This window comes from Ciconia boyciana, chromosome 6, assembly GCF_034638445.1.
Source record: "Ciconia boyciana chromosome 6, ASM3463844v1, whole genome shotgun sequence".
NCBI lineage: Eukaryota > Metazoa > Chordata > Aves > Ciconiiformes > Ciconiidae > Ciconia > Ciconia boyciana.
Window position 1 is genome coordinate 8,823,344 of NC_132939.1, and position 22,426 is coordinate 8,845,769.

The 22,426-nt window shown below is 34.3% G+C and overlaps 1 protein-coding gene across 2 annotated transcripts in view; it reads left to right on the top strand.

Annotated features, from left to right (window-relative positions):
- Positions 1–22,426, top strand: part of ELP4 (elongator acetyltransferase complex subunit 4) — a 153,724-nt gene that overhangs the window by 42,091 nt on the left and 89,207 nt on the right. For both annotated transcript variants that reach the window (XM_072863731.1, XM_072863732.1), the window contains exons 6-7: positions 4,218–4,302; positions 9,678–9,866. In XM_072863731.1, coding sequence (XP_072719832.1) covers positions 4,218–4,302; positions 9,678–9,866 — 274 coding nt within the window. The remainder of the gene's footprint in view (positions 1–4,217; positions 4,303–9,677; positions 9,867–22,426) is intronic.

Consider the following 22,426-nt stretch of genomic DNA (forward strand, 5'->3'; position numbering starts at 1 on the left):
TGTCTCTGTAATTGTAGCTAATGTCTATTGCAGGATAATTACAGTGCTTCCCTTGCAGGATCAGAGACGTAAAGGCTTTATTTAGGCCAGAAACTCTTGGTCCTTTTTAGAAGTCCTCTGTATCTCTACATATGTCCCTCTCTTCCTATCCACACAAGCACTTGGCTTCTTTATGGACTTGCAAAGAAAGGTGATTCTTTGACTGATAAGACAGAACTAAGTTATTGACTGGCCTTTTACTTTGCAATTAAAGATCAGATTTGGAGTTTATATACGTCATTTGTTCACCTTAAAGTTTGGATCAATCTTTCTTTTCTTTCCTATGTTTTTGCATGCATGTGTGTGTATCTGCTTTTTGAGGGAGGGAGATGAGGAGTACTGTGTTTGCTCTCCTTTCTGTAGTTCTGGTACCTGATGGCTAAATTAGATTACAGGGTCCCCTTTTGGATAATCACTCAAGATGGGCAGAAGTTCATTGCCCCATGATAAACATTAATTGAAAACAGATTGGGAAGTCTCTTCTCCCAAAGGAAGTAGTAAATGGGACTGGGTGTTTGGTGCCAAAAGAAGGCATGAACCTTCTCTTTCTTATCTCATTGTTTTTTATGTTAGGGAAGGGCAGTTATGTCCTGGCCCTAATGCTAGGACCAGGTTAACAGGGTTGTGCAGCTGACAGCAACTGTTTTCCGGTTGTTGTTGCTAGGATAGTCTGGTGTCCTTTGTTGCATTGCTAAAGCTGGTACTTAACAGGAAGGCAGAAATATCCTCTGTGATAACCCTGTGCATCGCAGAAAAGGCTTACTTTCTACCCCTCTGCTTCTATCGTCATTGTTCAGTTGCAATTACCAAAAGAGAAGGTTTGATAATCAAGGGAACTAAAATAATTAAGCTGTAGTTTTTCAATAATACTCATAAGTTTTACCTTAAGAATGTGTGTGCTTTTGAAAAAGAATAAATTTATCTGGAATCTAGATTTACCGATAAATTTAGATAAAACAGGTTTAACTGTCTTGCCTAATGGGGTCTCCTTATACATAATAAGGCTATTTGTCATACCCTTGATAACCTAACCTTTGTTAACTGCTTAGAAACTGTCAACAGAGAAGTCAGAGGCTCCGCTGTAACCAGGATACCTTCTTGCCAGCTCCTGCTTTATCCATTACTAAATTGCTAAACAAAAAAAAGAGTAAAGAGGGAATTGTTTAAACTCATTATCAGAATTAAATGGTGTTTAGTAACAAAGCTAAAAACAGACTAGAAATTAGAAAATAAGAAATCTCTTGTTTCCTTCCTTAAATATTATGACAAATATTGCCAGAAGGGTAATGCAACTTGTTTTTATAAATAGTGTTTCCAGAATATTTTTCATGTCCTTATTTACATAGCATGGTTCAAATTCAAGTAAACCATTAATATTTTAGCAAGAAGTAGAAGAGCACCTATTCTTACATTCTTAAAAAAATCTATATGCATTACATTATTTTCTTTAATTCTTTCTTTGCCACAAATCTTTTTCTGATGGATTAATTGAAGATCTCTTTTATGTGTTTGTTTTAGTTTTGGGACCCTTTATTTCTGCTAATGCTTTAGGTATTTTATTCTTTAATCCACTAACTTTTGAAAGCAAGTCAGTAACAAATCAGGAATTGGCAAGTATTGTGATTCCAGTATATTCTCTGGCATCCCTATAGATAGCGTGGTAATACTCATAGGCAAAATAAGTGATAGATACACAAAGTTGAAAATGCTAGCTTGTGGTGACAGAGACCACAGCAGTCTTTTCGTATTACACATACTGTGTTCCTGGCTATGGCTACAAGGTAATTGCAAACTCCTTCCTAATGTTGGTGAGCAGCAGTTTCTATCTTTTCCAAAAGGATAAAGGAATATCCAAAAGGATACACAAATGCTTTTGGTTATTGTGAAGTGCTGCAGATTCTCTCCAGCTCTGACAAAACTGGGAAGAAATCGCAGCACTCTGTAAGCAACAAGGATTGTGTGTGTGTGTTGCGATAATGTGAAGACATGGAGAAAAGACATTTTGGCTAGCGTGGAGGCTAAAGCCCTCTTCCCCTCCACCTACCCTGTAAACTGACACCTGCAAGACAGTATAGGGGTAACATTTAACAGCCATTTCTTTTGCAACTAAATGCTAGGAAATTAATTGACTTCATAAGCAAAGATGTACTCTTTCTTTTCTGTTTCAGATGCTCTTTTTTGTATAGCAAGGCAGACTTTACACATTAAATGTCATGTTGAGATTATATATTGCCAGTTATTTTCAGCTGTGAATTTCATAGGGAATATTAAATTATTAAGTTACATCAATTTAACCAATAGCCTTCTAGGGAACTAAACTTGAAAACAAATAAACGGAGTTTAATTTGGAAACTCTCCCTTTTATTTATATCTGAGAAGGGTCATCTCAATGTTTTCTGACATTTGAGTATTTCAAAACTTGAAATTATGACTATATGACTTCTTTGATTGTAGATGTTTATAACTTAAATATATCATTGGGGGTTTGGGTTTGGCTTGATACTGTTTTCTTGAAGGAAACGTAGGATTCTGAGTTAAAGCAATGGTGTAAAAGACAGATGTTGGCAACTCTTAAGTTATTCTCAGAAAAGCTGTCTTCTCTCCTGTGCAAAAGTATGAAAGCAAGTTTATTTAGTTTTATTTAGGTATTCATTAGTAAAATACATTTGGATAACATTTTTGGCTGTTATTAAAGTAACAGGAATAGTTTCATTAATGTTTGGACCAGGTGATCTTCAGACTGGATATTAGGAAATTTTACTTCACTGAAAGGGTTATCAAGCATTGGAACAGGCTGCCCAGTGAAGTGGTTGAGTCACCATCCCTGGAAGTATTTAAAAGACATTTGGATGAGGTGCTTAGGGACATGGTGTAGTGGTGGTCTTGGAAGTGTTAGGTTTACGGTTGGACTCGATGATCTTAAAGGTCTTTTCCAACCTATATGATTCTGTGATTCTGTGAGGTCCCTTCCAACCTGGGCTGTTATCAGACCAGACATATAAAATGATTGGAGCAAGTAACAATATTTTTAGAGGCAAAATTTTCAAAATAGCCTGTCATATTTCCCAAGAAGTACACAAGAAGGTTTTAACCCACAACTCTTGATGGTAATTAGTGAGACTAGAAGGAAATGCCAAAGCTAGAAAAGAGAGAAGGGCTTAAACTCTCAGCTGCAGTGAGGAACCCACATAAAGTCCAGACACACAAGCCAATATGCTCTATGGGATTTAAGAAAACAGTATGACTCTCTCAAAAGTGAACAACTGGCTTGCTTTTTTTAAGTAAAGATTAGGACTTTCTGTCCTTTGTATGTGTTAGCCTGTGGACTGGAGAGCATGGCTGGGATGGATATCTGAAGAAGTGCTTTGGATGTGCAGGAACTGGACCTTCTGAGACTTTGATGAGATGATTTGCTGAACTTTCATTTGATTTTAAGCCTGCTTAAATCTATTTTTAGCCACCGGTTTGCCTTTTTTAAAATCTTATTTTATATTTTCTAAATAATACATAAAATAAATTCTACCTCACAATTCTGCTATCATGCAAATAAAGCAGTAATAACACCTGTAGTGTATGGATACAAAATGGAACTGTAGCATAGCAGAATGTGTGTTATGCTCTGGTGTGGTATCTGAAAAAAAAATACTAGAAAAAAGGAAACAAATTGACTACATGAACTTTTTAATTGTGAAAATGTTGGCTCTTTCATTTTTTGTTGGTTTTGATTGTTGTAGCAGTTGTATGTATGAAAGTTTTCAGTAATGGAAAGTCAACTGTTCATCAGGGCATTGATTAGGTATACTTGGAATAACATTTGGGTAGATCTTTGTCAGTTATAGAAGACTAGTACTGTGCTGTAATGGTTTCAACTTTAAGTTGATACATTAAATCATTAATCTTCTAGATGTAAGTGAGCCTGACATAATTAAGTTATCTTAATCCCCAGAGATTTTAGCTTTCACTAAATGTCTGAGCACTTAACTAGTTAACATGAAGCAATCACAACTGCTTATACTGTCAACTTTATTCAAAGAGGTTCCAGTTTTTTATTCTGTGACACTTTTTTCTATATGACACTTTCGGACTGAAAGCTGCATCTGCTTATTTTTAATACAGCTGTTAGAGACATATAGGAGAGTATTAAAATGTGTTACTAAACTATTTCTTCTTACCAACAGTAACATGAACAGTGCTTACGCAAGGCTGCTTCAGTCCATTCAGAGGATCATTTACCAGGAAGGGTTTGATGGCTCTGATCCCCAGGTACTGAATACCCTCGTACTCTTCTATAAACCTGTAACTAATGTTGTTTTCTGAATTTTCAAGGGTGGCACAAGAAGGTCTTGGACAAAGTAACAAGGAACAAGCTGTTTCTAAGCATTACTAAAGTAAACAAGCAAAGTAAATAGAGAGTGTGGTTCATATTTTAATGTGCATTTGGAGTTTTTACCTGTTACAGATATGCAGACCATGTGAGAAAGAACTGTAAGCCAACATTAGTAAAATGCATATTCTGTGCAATTAGCTAATAAATAGATTGACAAATTAGATTGATAAATAGATTGACATTAGCAAAACACATTTTCCCCTACAGTATTTTTTTTCCAACTGTTGCTTTAGCAGTAATGTGTTCAACTCTTGAGATTGAACATTTAATCTTAAACTTTCAGACTTTTTCAATGTTGTTTTAACTGGAGTGGAGTGGATTCTTTAATGAATTAAATGGTGTGCATGTTTATGTAGCGAGCATTGAAACACAAGTAAAGAAATAAGAATGCTATTTCAACTTACAAATCAAAACAGCTTACCAGACTTCTAAAGATCTCTGTACTCTTCATAAATCATACTGTGGGTAATCAAAAACATTTTAAGTGTAACAACATAGCCTGAAAGCCCTTTTCTAATTTGAGCAGTGCCCTATCTATTATTCTTTGTCATATTCAGTAATATGTGAGTCCTTTGGAGTTGATGGAAATAAATTATCTTCATTGTTGTACAACAGAAATGTTACTACAGTAGAAGTTAATTAGTATAGATGCTGGAGACCCTCAAAGAATGTAATACAAGACTGTGTACTATTACTAGTTGAATATCTTGGAAATCTTTTTTTCAGGGAAGATAATGTTGGAATGGATGTTTTTGTGTCTAACAGTACATTTTAGAAATGTTACCTGCACAGAACACTTGTGTGTAAATTTAGGTTATTTGTGCTCAGTGTTTAGTCTCTGCTGAGATTTATGGGAGAGCTTGCCTTCCCTTTGGTGGCAGTGCCAGTCTGGAGAAGTAAATTGGTCCCTGACAGGCACCTCTCCCCAGTCGCTGTGGTAGCCATGGCAACAGGCATGTCATCCTACCTACGGCACCGCGCGCAGAGATGCTCCTCCCGCAGGGTGACAGGTCCTGTGGAAGCCCGAGAGCTTGCCGGCTGCAAAGAGCAGCACTGAATGAAACAAACACCCTGCCAACCTTCAGCCAGCAAACAACCTCCTACTGAAGAGATTAGGCTGGTGTTTCTTATTTTTCTTTGCATATTCCTGAATTTTTTTTTTACATGTAAAAGAAAATGAAGGTTGGTCAGAGCCAATATTTTGGGGGTTTTTGCTTGCAAGCCAGGAAAAATTAAACATCAGGGATAGTTATTTTCTGTACCTGTTGTTCATTGTTTCAAAATGCCTTACTAGTGTCAAGAAAGCAAAACCAGAACTTTAACTCAGATGAATTTAAAAGTATATGTTTGCTAAATGATGTACATAAGTTTCTGAGGTGTAGCTTTAAAAGTTAGAAAAAGAGTCCTTTTTCAGGCCAGTTTATCCATCTAGAAAGCCATTAGCACTTGCGTAGTTGTTTCTGTTTCAAGGGACATAATGCATATGATGTCCTGGAGTGGTTTCTGTTACTTTCTTTTAATATTCCTGTTTTCCCCATGCATCATCTTTCTTTGTATACTCAAATTTTGTACATTTAGAAGCAGTATATAATACACACTTCTTAAGAATATGTCCAGAGTTAAATGTAGTTATGGCCCAGAACACACCTTGGATCTTTTCATCTTCCAAATCTATGAGAAACTCACCTCTCTGCTACTCCGTATTCCCTTCTATTTACTGAGCCTTCAGAAGTACTTTTTAAGTAGCCAGATACGAAGATTGTAAAGTGAGGACCAGCCTGTGTTCTTCTGGACCTTTGTCCTTTCCTGTATATAATAATAATACAAGCTTCTGAGAAGTTTGTGCATGTATGCTCTTCCCCCCTAAATAATCCTCTCCCCTTTGGGTGGGTCCTATTGGCAGGGGCTTTCATGAAGTTTGGAGAAAACTGCAAGGGCCAAAATGTAGCGGGGAGGTACTGAACTTTCAAGAGATTTGCTTACTGATTTTAGGTAGATCCATTAATCACTGTCTGTGAATGACAGAAGCTGATGCCATTACTACTTCATTTTTTGTACTGTGAATTATAATCCTTCCAAAATCTCTACTATGGAGGTCTAGAAATGTGTTGCTTGTTGGATCTGGATTCAAAGGAAAAGTTTAACCTGACTGGTAAAACTTTCAGATATTTTTGTGTACTTTAATATCAATATGCCAATGTTACTTAGACTTACTATTCCTTTTTACCAGTATTTGAAGAGGTGTCTGTAGAAAAGTGAGCAGAATGTGACTCACCCCAGCTGACAGAGGTTTGGCACAATTAGAAAAAGTAGTGAAAACTACTGTTAGAGGTTTGGTAGACCTCTGATAAAATGGTCAGGCATGTCTAGTATGATTAGTTAGCATTAGTTTTATAGGACCACCTGCTGTTGGCCATCATAGATTAATATTCCTTGACTGTCCTGCATGACTTCATGGGCCTTAGGACAATAATTCCTCTTTGAGGTATTAGCCTACAGAAAAGTTTGAGTGAAGTTAACCAAAGCAATTACCTGTTTGTTCACACTGACTAGAACATCTTTGCCAAGATCTATTTGGAAATTCAGGGTCTGAATGACCTATAACCTAGAAATACAAGCATCAGTTTTACATCCTTTCTAAAACCTCCTAGTAACTCTTTGCTGCTGATCATTAAGTATTAATCCTGTATGAATCGAGCATGGTTTTAAGTCATACAGGATAGTACTTGTTTGTTTCAGAATATTTTGGGTTTTTCATGTTTGACAACAGAATTTTCATAGGCTACTATATTTCCTTAACATTTCTTTGTATACTTTGGAGCTTCAAGTTACGTGACTTTTGGGGTAATAAATTTGGGGGGTTTGGTTTTTTGTTTGCTTGGAGTTGGGTTTTTTAATTCTTCATAATTGGAATTCTTGCTGCCAAAGCAAACATTGTTACAAAAAATACATGAAAAAGGTAAAAAAAAAAAAATAATTCCAAACTTCCAAACTAATGAGAGTATAAAAGATCTAGTGGTATATCTAAAAAAATGTTATCCTAGTCTTTACTGCAGGCTTGTTGTTATAGAAATTTAGACTTACGCTTTTCTTTTATTTCAGTTATGGAATAAGCTGTTTGTCAGGGCCTTGTGGGCCTGACAGAATTATACTGGTAGAAATTCTGTTACTGGCCAAAATAAATACATCTGATATTATCTGGTGTTTGAATAGCTTGATCTTGTACAACTCTTATGATTTAATATTGTGAAAGAAGCATCTGTCATCCTTTATCCAATAAGGGAACTGATATTCTGATACAGGTTTTTCTCTGTATGTTGTTCTTATGGATGTTATTCATAAGAAAAAAATATTTTTCTCATTAAAAACGTTTCTGTAAGTTTTATGTATGTTTCGTTTGAAATTTTGAAATACCAGAACACTTCCTCTGCATGGTCAATATCCATTATTTCTGGATAAGATAGTTTTCTTAAATGCCTGATTTTGTACTATTGCTTAAACACACATGAAGTAATGCATGAATCTGCTCTGATTAGAAGTCACTAAAGAATATTAGACTAGCTTCTATCTTTCCTATTCTTTTTAAAACTCTGAACATCCGAGCCTAACAGATATCATACAGAGAAGTCAGATTGTGTCATATTATCCTGTACTATTATCCTGATCTTCATACAGTAGTGTAAAATGTTAACTACTTTTAAGTAAAGCCTAAAAGCCTGTAAAGCCCAAGACTAAAGAATCCACCAGAGTTAAAACATATATCGCTTTCACAAAGATTGTAAGCAAATTGGCAGATCAGCTCACTGTGTAAGCCGTGAGAGTTGGATAAATGCAGAGCCATGTGGTACTAACTGTGTTTCACAACTCAGGCTCTGTCTACCCAATATAGAGAAGGAAGTATTTATAAGAGTAGCCTCTTGTCTTGTCAAAACCTCTCCTCTGGATTTCCAGAGCAGCTGTGCAATGTTTTGTGCTTGATAGTTACTGTTCATTCCAGCTGGTGGAAATTAGTATCCACAGTTTATCAAAGCACTTTGGTGTAATGAAAAGTGCCTGGAAGCTTTTATTTGTCTAAACTAGTATTATATATATATATATATTAAAAAAAAAAAAGCTGGCCTTTAAGTATGAGCCCTGAACTCTAGAAATGTATCTTTGATCACCTTGCACAGGAAATCTTTCAACAAGGGTGCTTATTGTCTCTCTCTCAGCTGTTGATAGCAAATATACCTAAAATCCTTCTCAAAGATCACCAGGAAAGGTCATATCAAATAAGCAGAAATGAGATTTGTCATCATGAGAGATAACATTTTACTTTGCACAAACAAATTACAACTCTGGCTTCATAATCTGCCCCTTCAGAAACGGGACTTTATCTTAGCCACTGCCTCTGTTGGATGCTCTTCTGCCAGCGTACTGCAGGGCAGCCAACAGTCTTTAGGTAGGTAACACACAAGGCTGTTTAGGATTTTACATGTCAAAACAGCTTAAATTCTAGTATCCAGTAGCTAACTAAAGCAGATCCAGAAACATTCATGTCAAGGACTTTCAGAAAGGTGTAGTCCTTAAGAGACAATCTGCTGATGTCTCCATCAGACTGTTTCTCCATAGCTGTGGGTAAACCTTCCTTCATTAGTTGGAAGCAGTTGACAGGAATGTAGGTGATACTTACAGAGATTTCTAAAATAGTGAAAGGGCCATGCATTGGTGAGGTAGGCCACTGACCTTGTTCATTTAGAATAAGCAGAAAATGTGAAACTAAAGCAAACAGTCAGAATAGTCAGGTTATGAAAGTAACACAGCAGAAAGTTGAAAATAGAGGGAAAAGTTGTGTTTGATTACTCTCAGGACATTCCAGCAGACCAGTTTAGAGCTGGGAGAAAAGATTCTTTTGCATGTTTTTAAGGCAGTGATGGAGGAGAAAAAGGCCATGAAAAATCATAGTATTATTGGATTTTGTGTCAGAATATACTTACATGTAGCTGTTTAAAAAATGCAGATTAGTAGGTTTTGGTATTTCCATGCTGTCTCTTACACTTGTACTTGCTTATCTGACATAGCATGATATCTAGTCAGTGAAAAAAATGCCATTCCATTTGTAATTTTTATAAGATCGTCTGAGATTAAGCTATGATTATGTAAACTATGTAATTATTATGGATATGTATTCTATAAATTGTATTTTTAAATACATTACATGACATTTTGCTCTTAATGTTTAAAAATAACAAGTGCCTCTTTTTTTCAATAGAAAAAACAAAAGAATATTTTGCGGATAGGAATTCAGAGTCTGGGTTCCATGTTATGGGGTGATGACATTTGTAGCAGTGATACTCCTGAAGATATTCATAGTCTTACAAAATTTCTGTATGTTCTCCGTGGCCTCCTCAGAAAATCTTTGTCAGCCTGCATCATCACAGTGCCTGCTCACCTTATCCAGGTAGGAATGCTGCCTTTGCTATATTTCATAGCTGACACATCAGTTAGCAAAAATTTAAAGTTTATGGTAAGAAAATAAATGCAATTTTGGACATTTTGAAAACTTTTTGTTCAAAGGGCAAAGCTAAAACATAACTTCACTGTAGTGTTTCTATACTTTTGTGGGACAGTCATGCTGCAAAATCTACAAAGGCCTAAGCATAAAACCATCTTATATACAGTTATGCCTTAAGTGGGTCTTAGTATTTTTTTGAAAACTATCAAAATTTCAGAAACTCTAAAAAAGCAAAAAGAATCCTGCTATTAATATCTTTTTTAATTTTTTTTTTACAACATCCCTACGCACTTTTCCACTGCCTTCAGAATGCTCTTTAGAGTTTCAATACAAAACATTTCAGTCCACTGTCATCTGTCATGCTCATTATGATGATGTGTGATCTTGTTTTTAAAGCCAGGAATTGAAAGATACAGGTTTACTCTTTAATTCTAATATCCCCTTGTATTGGGACCAGGAGCAAACCAGTTATGGTATCAGAGTAATTTTCCCAACTGCAAAATCAGAAGCTGCTAACAGCACCTTTCCTGAGAGTATATGGAGACTTAAATGTATCTTCTGGAAAATAAACATTTTTAGCAAAAGGCAAAATGTAGATAGTGTTTTTTTCTGCAAGTGGTAATGTAACTTACAAAAGCAAAATTATTATTCGCAGTGAACAGAGAACCTATGATTTTAGATATTAATTTGATTTAATTATAGTAAAAAAGTACTGGATAAAACCTCATATTATGCAAAATGTTTTCATAGTAGATGAGTTTATCATTAGATTAAATCCTGTCTTAGGTAAGTACATGACTCTCACTTATGGATTGTATTTTGTAAAGGTGTTTGAATACCTGCCAATGCTATTTATCTAGATACCTGATGCACTTACTGCTTCGAAAATAAAGAAATAAATTTGATTTTCTAGTTTTACCATTGCAATCAAAAGTGTATGAATATTCCTCTTGCAGTGCAAACCTCCATCTCCTTACTTAGCTATTTTTAAATATTAGATAGCAGTTTGCCTTCAAAAAGATTGACAGTAAAATTTAGTGCAATGGATAGAATTTGTGAATGTAAAACTAGCATCTGTCTTTTTACACATTGGAATTACCTGTCCATAATTGGGACATACAATCAGTTTCATTGTACTCTTTTTTTATATATTATGTCAATAAAAGGTATGATCACATTTTAGAGAAGTCCAGAAGCGTCTCTAGGAAACAAACTGAAGGACAAAGTTTTTTGTTTGTTGCAAACTTACCTGGGAAGTTGATTTTGGTTTTGTGTTTATAAATTCCATATAAATCAATTCCCATGGAGTTAGTATTGAAATTATATCTCATTTTTTAAATAACTGATTTTTTATTTTTAACAGAATTGTTTTACAGTAAGTGCTAGAATATTCTGAATTTAAAAAAAAAAAAAAATTATGTCCAGAATCTTTGCTTAGCAGCCTTAATCAAATAAGTGTTACATTTTTTTTTAAATTGTTAAACTTCATGTATCCTTCTTTAAGCACTAAACTGTGGAGAAAACTGTCATTAGGAGGAGCAAAGCTGCTGAGGGTTCCTTATACCCCACATTACTCAGTTCCCAGAGCCCTGCTGTGTAGTTGTTCCACTCTCCAAGAAGCCTGTTAAAGAGCCCCTGAGAGCATGTGTACAGCCCTCCATGTTAATAGTTAATTGGTGAGGATGGCAAGATGAGAGGACAGCCGAACATGTGGTCTCTCAGGCTCAAGCCGTAGACAGACCTTTAGTTATAATAACAGCAGCTGCTCACATTCTCACAACCCAGCTACTCACCATTCTGTTGCTGAGGTTTCTTGCTGGATTAAAAAAGTAAAGAAAATACCTTTTCTTTCCAAAAGAGTAAGAGAGAGGGATTTTTTTTTTTCCAAGTGCATTTCTGTATATGTATCTAATTTGATCAGAGTAAGTTCTAGCATATGTTTTCTCTGTTGAATCTTAAAGTCAGTATACTGAAGGCATAGAAAATACACACTATTTTTCTGAAGATGTAGTAAATTCCACATTTATTCCCTGAACTAGTGTTTCTGTATTTTCTATGTTATCTTTTGCTTCCCAACTGTATTAATTAGGTGGTCTACAAGTAAATTCTTCACGTGAATAATTTCCATGAAGGTAAATATAAGTTCAGAATCCCATTTTAATCAAGGTTTTGTCTGCATAACATATACAGAAAAATAGTTTCATTTTTACCTGCTTTGTCTTGAAAAAATAAATTTTTAGTAGTGACTCATACCATATCTTGTCATATCTGTCAGCCCTCAGTACTAGTTACTCCAGTGAAGAAGAAATAAAACTCACAAATGGTAGTACTGATTTTCAACAGGGACAATGTCTTTCCAACTCAAACTAGTTATATTTTTTATATGCAGTATATGAATAATGCATCTATATATATGACACACATATATATATGTAGTTTGAGATTGGTTTCTTTTATATATTTTGCCAAATACTTCGCATGTTGTACTGTGACAGGGAGTTCCACAAATTAAATCTACCTGGTTTCTTTCTTTTTCAGAAAGTTTAATTTTGCCTTTACTTTTCATAAATTGTATCTTTGTTCTTGGCTGATGAGACAATAAGATGAGGCTCCCTATTTTATCTTTTCTGTATTCTGATTGTTTTGTATTTTTTCTCATGCTGCCTCCTTAATCTGTTTTTAAACAGTCACTTTTCTTTTAATCATATTTTACTTTGTTACAGTAACATAATACAATAATGCTATTATTGTTTGTTCACTTTTCCTACATTCTACTGTCTGCTTTGTCTCTTTGATGACTAGTGAACATTAAACAGTGATTTTGTTCTTGATGCTTTTCCCTCTGTGGTACACATCCACCAATGTGGTTCTTTCATTATCCCAGCTATTCATTGTCTTGGATTTAATAACTTTGAATTGCATTTATCCAAAGATGATGCTCATTCACCCAGTTTGATAGGACACTGAATGTCTTCACAGTCTTCTCTAAGGCTATATTTTGGTAAAAGACACAAATTTACAAAAAATGTGGTTGTGTACAGAGTTTTTTCAGAATGATTTAAAGATATTGTAGTCCACCAAAGAACACAGATTCTTTGTGTTTTATTGATGAAATTTCTAGTGCAAACTGCATGAAGAAAAGGGAAAATTCTCCTTTCTCAACCACAAAAATAGGAATACATTATTCTGGAAGAGGATTTCAAGAAAATGACACTAAAAACTTATCCAATTATGAATTTTATTCAGATGATGTGTGACAAGTTTTACTTGATTGATATTTTCTGCTGATTGAACATACTTTTATCTTACACTGTCTGTCAGGTAATAAATATTGAGATACTTACGAGTATGATTAAAATAGTTGATGGAAGGTTATTTTTCAAGTCTTTCTACTGCTTCTTGAAAATGCATTGTGCCTATGAAATCAGATGGTGCATTTGAAAAGGGAAAATTACTTCCATTTTTAAAATCTAGCATTGATCAAGGAGGGCAGACTGAAGAGGGATTTCATTTGTTGTTACACTTCCCAAATTTAAGGAATATTACAAAAACAATTAAGGACTCTTTTTCTGTATGTTGATAATCTGTGTGGTTTAGTACCTCATTTAAAAAAAAAAACTTTTTGTGCTACAGAGTGTGACTTAAAGGACTTTAATGTCAATGTTTTATACTTACAAAAGCCCTAAATTAGAATTTAAAATATTTTCCTGTTGTGTTTTGTTCCTTTTCTTTAATTACTAGAAATCATTGGTAAATCCAAAAACATCTTTCCCCCAAAATACTAAATAATGTTCGTAATTCTGTTCCTCTTCTTCCCAATTTTGTATCACCTAATTAATATTTTTTTTAGTAGATTATTATTTTCACTGGGAGAAAGCATAACACTTTTATTAAAGCCATCCTTTATTTTGAACTTGAAGCTGTGTTACTGGTAAGGACTAACAACCATATTAGTCAGCATGTACCAAGGGAAATTAATTGACTAATGAAAAGTCAGTATGAATAAGTCTAGTTACAGAACCTGTCCTCAGAGTCTGAAGTTCTGTTTAGCAAGGTATTTTCATTATTTCATCCAGTATGTTAAAAAATTAATTTCCTACAATATTAATGTTTTGATGCTATGAATTCACTGAAGTGCATAAGTTACTGTATGTTTCAGTGTAGAAAAATACAGAAACAAACCTTTTCACATCCATAGCCTTTTGTGTTCACACTGAGTAATTTAGCAGCTAAACTCGAAGTCAAGCAATAGAGTGCTTTAGAATCCATTGCTAATATAGGATTATAAGATGTGAACTCCGATAGCTCGTGAATTTCTCACAGTTTGAAATCTTTATTCCTATGACAAGAGCTAAGAGTGATTGCCTGCCTTAGAACTCTAACTTCTGAGAGTTCGCAAGTGTAAAATGCTGAATAACCTTCAAATGTATTTGATGAGGTAGCCACTGCACACAAATTTGTACTGAGATCAAATGTCATGTACTTTCTATATCATAGTTAAGCAAGCTTTCGAAATTCTCTGCAAAACAGAAACTATGAAGATGAAATGGTCTTTATCTTTTTCTGTACTGGGGACTTTTTTACTTGCTTGTCAATGTTGCATGTTGCTTTTTGTTGTATGTGAGCAATACAGTTTAACAACCATACAAAGAAATACTGAGAGTTATGAGTTTATGACAGGTATTCTTGGGTTATCCACATAGTTTTCAGATATGAATATTCTGGTTTGTATATTCTAGACATTCATAAAAGCATCTTTAAAATTATGATCGAGTAGGAAGCTGAGAGAAGTATACAATTCAAAATTTAAATTGTGGGACAGTAAGTAATTTTGGTTTCAGTTTCTATTATTGTTGATAGTATTTGCTAATAAAGTTGCAGAAGAAATAGAAATATTTTGCTGTTTCATAAAAGAAGTTTATGGTTGCCAACAGGCTGTATTCTAGCTCTGCCGCTTCTGATTTGGTAACAACTACCCATTTCAAAAACAAATACAATATACATCTGAAGCATGTTTTTGTACCCACATGTCAATTGTCTTTTAATTGACTTAGCTATATTATGAACAGTCACGTTGTATGTTAAAATTGCATGCCTAAAACAGCCTTCTCATTTTAATAAATTTTACTTTTTAGAAGGACACTATATACACATCCTTATCGCCATCTCATCAACGCACTTTTTATCAAAAAAATCACTTTTCCAAAATGAATGTTAAACTTTAGAAGTTAATAAGTATATGCAACATTGCAATTTTATTTTACATTTTATGTATATAATCTGAAAATATGCCTATGAAAACTTTAAAAAATTAGGTAAGATTTAGAACTAAATCTTTCAACTGCAATATTAGACCTAAACAGTTAAATATCCCATCACAGTATGGAGATAGTCATCTGTTCAAGCATATGGAATCTTTTGGCTACTGGACTAAGTAGTTAATATAATGCCCAGTGTCCAGACATGGACACAACTGTTATGGAAGCAGAAGGGAAGAGGCTCATGTATTGAGCCCATTTGGACACTGATAAGTAAAGATTAGAAGAGTGACTTTAAATAATGCAGGACAAAGTAGTTATCTGCTTTAAGCAAGTAATTCTGTTAGAAAATGGAAGGTAGTATTGTTTTTCTGAAGCAATACTATTTTTTTCGCACAAGTAGAAGTACAAGTTCTTGAAAAAAATGCCCTGTGAATCCAGCATTAAATATGGGGTTTATCTGTTGTCTGTTGTATTTCAGAACAAAGAACAATAATTTTGTGTAAAACTATTTTATATTTAAATTATTGCATATGTATTTCCTATCTTAAATTATTTTCAAATAACTGGATATTGCATTTCTGTGCAGTGTTTGCTTAGAAACATTTTTATATGAACTTTTGGTGTTGTTTAAAAACCTTGAAATTTCAGAATCTAATTTTACGTCTTTTTGTTTAGACCTGGTCTATTAATTACAAGATAGTCATAATAAAAAGGAATACTGCATCTTTAATGATGTTTTTGTGCCTGTGTAGTTAAGCTTTAATGCTAGGGAAAAAAAAAAAAAAGATTAAATTAGCCTTGTAACCTCTTTCTCTTCCAGACTGATGATGGAAAATAAAAGCTCTTAGCCACAGAATGTAACACTTAGAATTAATATTTAATTAGACCAGCAAATTGTACACTGTGGCTGAAAGCTTCCAAAGAGTTGTTAGTGCCACAATTGACCTACAAGTTTAATAATAACTCACTTCTAGGAGCAAGTGCCAGTTCAGCATAGTGGAGCCACTGTAAGAAAGTCCTGTGAGATTAAAATCAGCAAACCAAATGGCAGGCGAGGATTCCTGGGATGGAGCCTTCTGGAAAGCTGGGAGCTGGAGTAGCTTTTCAGCCAGGATTCAGATGAGAACAGTGGGCAAAAAAAGCTGATCCCTCCTGTTCTGGGAGCTTCTGGTTGTAGGCCAAAATCCTAGAACAGATTTTTTCTAAATGTTCTTACTGCAGCTATTAATTTATATCACAAATCAAGTAACGAACTACTTATCTTCATCTTTTAATTAAGTTTTAATACAAACATTATCTCTCAGTTCTCTGGTCATGAATTTTACTCATGGAAGAATGGCACTTTTTGGTATGACGTGTAATTTAGTATGTTTGTGTTGCAGAATGTTTCATTTTATAGTATCTTACTGCTACATAAAAGGGTTCTTGTTATAGTACGTTACGAGGAGCAATTTATCGTAATAGTATGAAATATGTAAATTAAACGCAAAATGTGTATACATTGTAAAGTAGAATATTTTGAAGATTTAAAAGCTTAATCTTGCCTTTAATTTTATGAACAATTAAAATATGAAGCCAGTAACTCTACCATTAGATATCCATCTGAGCCTTTAATTCTGTGGCAAATTATTCTAGTGAAATAGGGCACCATAAGTTCAAAAATGTGCAAACACACAGCAACAGACTGAGGAAGGAACATTCTACATTATTTATTGGCTAGATCCTAAATAATTAAAGAAATGCCTCCTCATTAGTTAAAAATTAAAGCAGGTGAGAACCTTGCCAGCAGAGGGAGCAGTCATGTCTTTCCTTAGGTTCCCATCGTTTCCAGCCTACCCATCATTTCCACCCTACCTCTTCTTATTGCCCAGCCAGTTTCCCATCTGGACCTAGCTTTGCCAGCCTGCTCCTGATGACAGCCTATAATTTTATACTGAATAAGGGATTAGGTTTTTAAATGATTTTATATTTCAGACTCTTGCCACTTGATTACCAACATCAGTTAGATGTTTCTTTTTATATTTGTATACTATTAATTGAAATAATAGTAGAGGATGTTTTTGGTTGCCTGTGAATAAAATGGAATTCACTGTTTAAAGAATTAAAGTTGCAGCAATAGTTAGCCTTTCTGAACTGGTAAGCAAACTGCAGTGACATTTTTTTCAGGCAGAATGGCAACAAAAGGAACTCCTAAACCTTTTTCTTATAATGAATAACTCCCAATGGAGTCATAGGATTTCAGTTAACCCAGTTGGTCTCAAATACATTAATTTCAGCAGTTTTGTTATGACTCTTTTGTAATATGACTCTCATTCTTTCAGTCTACTTTTGCATCTGTATTTTATACTACAGTATGAGCAACTTGTAGCATTGAATATTTTATGTGTTTAATTTTGTAAACAAATCTGTTCAAATAGTCATTTCATTTTTGCGATAATTAAAGACAAATGATAACATACAGTTTGGCATATATATGCTTTTGTAACAATGAGACAATCTCATTAGTAGGGACCAAGTAGTGTTCAGGGGAGATGCTAGGCTCATCTCCACCCAGATCTTGTACTAATTTCTTCCCAGCTCCCCACCCTTCACTGCAGAAGGGCTCAGTCAGGCTTATTTCATCTACCCACTGCAGCAGGATTCATGCAAGATGCAGCCTTCTAAACCAAGCCTCAAATAGAGGTCGATAGACAGGGCTTCAACAAAAGGCTGAGTTCAGTTCCCAGCTCACTGTTGACTGGCTTGTGACTTTGGACAACTCACATGACATCTTTGTGCTTGTTACATGACTTGTAAATGAGGAATGCAGCACTTGCCTGTCTGTTATAAAGCACTTGGAGATCAACAGATGGAAAGTTTGATTTAAACTACATAGTCTTTGTTCTCACTTTCATTTTTGTAGGCCTCAGCAGCAACTGTTATTGACTTGCTTGTTTTATCTATATTGAGTCATCACTCATTTCACTGTTGGCCTTTGGGTCTTCCCTCCAATGGCAAAACAGACATGCTTTTTATTTTGTGGGGTGCCAAGGTTTGCTGGCATTAGATTCTTTTATAGCTCAAGTAATAGAGAAGTCCAGGCCATCCATCTTCAGTGAAGATCCAAAGATATTTTTTTTTAGTGTGTGATATTTAGTTTTTATTTCCTGGCTAATTATTTTTCCTGAAAATTGATCCAGAATGTTTTAATTGGATACTGTGTCATCCACCTTCATCTGATAAATTTGATAATAGCATTGCAGAGTTCCCATAGCAGTGACAGTGTTATAGGTATAAGATAAGGAAACCATGGCTCAAAAGTTTTGAGTTTTTAAGAAACAAAAATACTAGTTCTAACTAGTTTCACAGTTGAAAGACTCTTGAGTTTATATAGACTATCAGGACAAACATTATTAAAAGCAACTTTAAGAGAACAACCAAAATCTGGAATTAATACATCATGTTAACATATTGCCCAACAGATGCTTTGTTACTTCCTTCCCATTTTTACAAGTATGTTGCATCTAATTACCCGCTCATGTCTTCGCTACATGTCCTTTCTTTGCTTCTGTAACTTGTATAAAATTGTTCAAAGATACTATTAATTGCTTGAAATTAGTTAATGTAATACAGTGTACATACAAACAAATCAACCAAAGTCAATGCTTCTGTGATTTCAGACATATAAACAGATATTTATACTTAAGTTCTATTATAGTCAGTAAGGTTCTTCAAAGGTAAAAGAAAATGCCTAATCAGTCACAATCCCTAAATGTGGATTTCCAATCACTGAAGGCATTGTAGTTTATTTCTAGGATATCTGTCTTCCAGCAAAGACATCACGCTTGTATACAGTTTTCTTGTGACATTGATACAGATTTCTACATACCAAAATTTGTTAATGTAGTGTTGCTCATCTTATATTCCAGTGGTCTGAGTGTACATTCATTTTAGAGCCAAAATTCACAGTTCCGTTCGTAGATTTGGTGTATGCAAGGACTGAGAACAGTGCTAATCGACTTGGAGGCAGAATAAGTATAGAATTTTATACTTCACAGTCTTTGTTAATTACTGATATAACACTTTTTGGCAGAGCCGTTATTAATCTCTTATTTTCAGGATTTGTGAATAATGAAAAAGTGCACAAACTGTATCTCTTTATAAAACTAGTACAAGGGCCTAATACCTAACTTCTTTTACCAAAATAAAATGTATGGGTAATTTGGTGATTTTCCAAGCAGTAATTATTAACAAATGGTGATAAATATTTAAGCTGTGTTTCTTAATATTAATAATTTATATTTTCAATTTAAAATCCTTTGGAGGGTAATGACAAGTGGAAAATATTTGTATATTGTGAAGCCATTACCACATCATTGTGTGATAATCTCTCAGAAAATATCAAGAATTATTTCATCTTTTGAATATCCAGCCAGTGTTTCATTATAGTCCAATGTGGCTGCCTACGTTATAGTACTAAGCTTACTTCAGCTTTATGACAGAATGTAACAGAAACAAAAAAAGGCACAACCAATTTTTGAGCTTTTTTTGAAAATTCACACACCAAAATTTGCTTTAAGTTCATAAGGCTCATATTACTTTACATGAACTTGCTTGCTTGCTGTTTATTATTGAGACCTTCTTTCAAACGAAGTGTCAGGATTACTGGAGTCACCTGTTGGTAACAACACGAATTGTTGCCTACAATTACAGTTTTACCTAGACTTGGGGGGAGCATCTGAATTCATCTTTAAATTCTGTGCTGTCATACGGAATGTATGCAACTCACCATTTAAACTGGGTTTTGTCCCAGTGCTAGCAGTTGTAGAAACTTAGAAAAGTAGTTTTTTAGGTAATGAAACCCATTTTAGGATTCAATATATTAACTCTTAATTAAATGTTTTAAAATAAAATCAGTGATGGGATTAGATTACCAGAATGTAAAGGTACAGAAGTCAAATATAGCCCTCTACCAAAATATAGGCCTAATGTCTCTTTGAAAAGACACATATGTCTCTTTCAAAGAGGTGTCTCTTTGAAATTGCCAAATGTCTCTTTGAAAAGAGACATAGTCTTAAAATACCTTATTTTCAATTCAATATATAAATCAGTATTAAGATTATGTTAATGTATTGATCAGAATACAAATGCAAATATACGAATCCCATGTGACTCAAGAGCTTAATGTATTTATACAGGTGCTAGTTGGATCTCATGATAGATCTTTAACATGAGTTTCTTGTTTTCCTTTTAAATTTTGAGATTGATTGTATGTACTATGTAGAAAAGTGGAAGCCGTTCTAAGAAACTCTTCCATTCTTTGACTTTTCTTTACTTAATGCAGTGCAAAGACTGAGATTTTAAATATTTTTATTACGTACATTTTGTGAGGTTTTTAATTTCTTTAGAAGCTGACAGAATAAAAATATGAGGACATATCTCTGGATGTTATAAAAATTTTGACAGGAAATCAGAGGAGAACTAGAAATTAGAGCAGAGTAGAAAAGACAGATTTTTTCCTAATATGGAATCTAGATGACCCAAGATTGATTTGATTAATAGTAGTAATGATAAAATTGTGGTACATTAAGAACTCAATCCAGTAGAAACACCCAGTATTAATTTCAGTCTGTAAGTTTGAACATACAGGCTATACATATATTTGTGTTGGTAGAATACCGTGCTTTATACTCAGACACAGAAGATTATACATTTTGAACTGCTTTATTTGTAAATAAGTATTTTTAAACATGCACAAATAATTACTCAAAGCTATGTAGATTCTGCAAATAAATTAGTAGGATAAAGCAATCTTTTTCCATAATTGCCCTTCCCAAAAGCTGGTTAAACACATATGTATAGTTCCCATTTACATATCCAACTAGCTACATGCATTTTCTTGAGGCGATGTTTTGAAAGTACATGCTGGTTGAGCCCAAATATTGCAAGTTTGCACTTAAAATAAAATGTCTGTCTAAAACAGTGAGCACAAAGTAAGATATAGAATGGAAGCCCAGCCCAGCCTGCACAACAGGGTTGCTACCATGTTGTTAGAATAATTACATTTTGGCTGAACTAACTAATTTAGAAAAACTGCAGTACATCTAGCAAGACTGAAAACTTTCCAGGACTGGGTTGGGTTTTTTTTTTTATTTTTTAGTGTAATTTAAAACAATACCTCTTCTAGCTGCCAACAAACTCTTTCCCTGAATCTCCCCATTCCTGGCTTCCCTCCTAACCATGTCCTGGCTCACCTCCAGAGCTGCCAAGTTTATGCCAGAAGCAGGAGGTAGATTTGTATGGGGCTGGAGGAAGATCTGGAGCTCTGTTAAATTTTCAAGCCCAGATGGGGCAACATGATTTGTGTGTTTATGTCAGTATGCCATACATCACAACTATCTGTGTGCTGACGTCAGCTTTGATTGGACATTAATGTGCTGAACACTGCAAACTAGAAAATACATGATAGATACAGATCTATGGCAACAATGCCACATAAGCAAATGTCTATTTGGTGTGGCGATTCACTGTGCAAAATATTTCCCAAGATACACTGCATTAAGCCAGGAGAATATTTTGACACACTTTAAAAACAAAAAACAAAATCAACATGGGCAAACAGACTACAATTTAAGAAAGCAAAGCTGTTCAGAAGAAGAGCTGAAACCAGCATATTGAACTATGTATCGTTAGGCAAATATTGAATTGCTATCCCTCACTTTAATCTTTCTCAAATTAAGACCAAATAGGAAAGATGCTATTCTTATGATTTGCAGGACTGTTAATGATGAGGGTACCTTGCTGATGGTTGAGCATCTTTCTATCCACAGTTTTTGTCACCTATTGTTGTCAAAACTAGCAAGCAGAAAAGTTAATGGACAGCAAACGTTTTTTCAAATGATAGAATATTTTTTTATACCAAGAGTTTAGGTTAGCTTCCAGAAATCATAAGTGTTTATTTATTTATGTAACAATTTTGTATTTCTTGCTTATACAAATAACATCCAGCAGCCTGCTGAAGAACTGGCAAAATACAGTAATTTCTGGTCTGTGGATTTATAGAGGTCACTGGCTACTTCAGATTTGTATTTATACCATCTTTATGTGATTGCCCCTGTAGAACAATGTGACCAAAAGTTTCCATTAAAATATAGTATACTGTCTCTCTCTTCCTAGAAGAGGAAATAATTTGGAAGTCAGCTTTAATATTTTCAGGGTGGATATAATAACAAAGTTTAGGGATTGATGCATAGGCAGTGTTCTTTT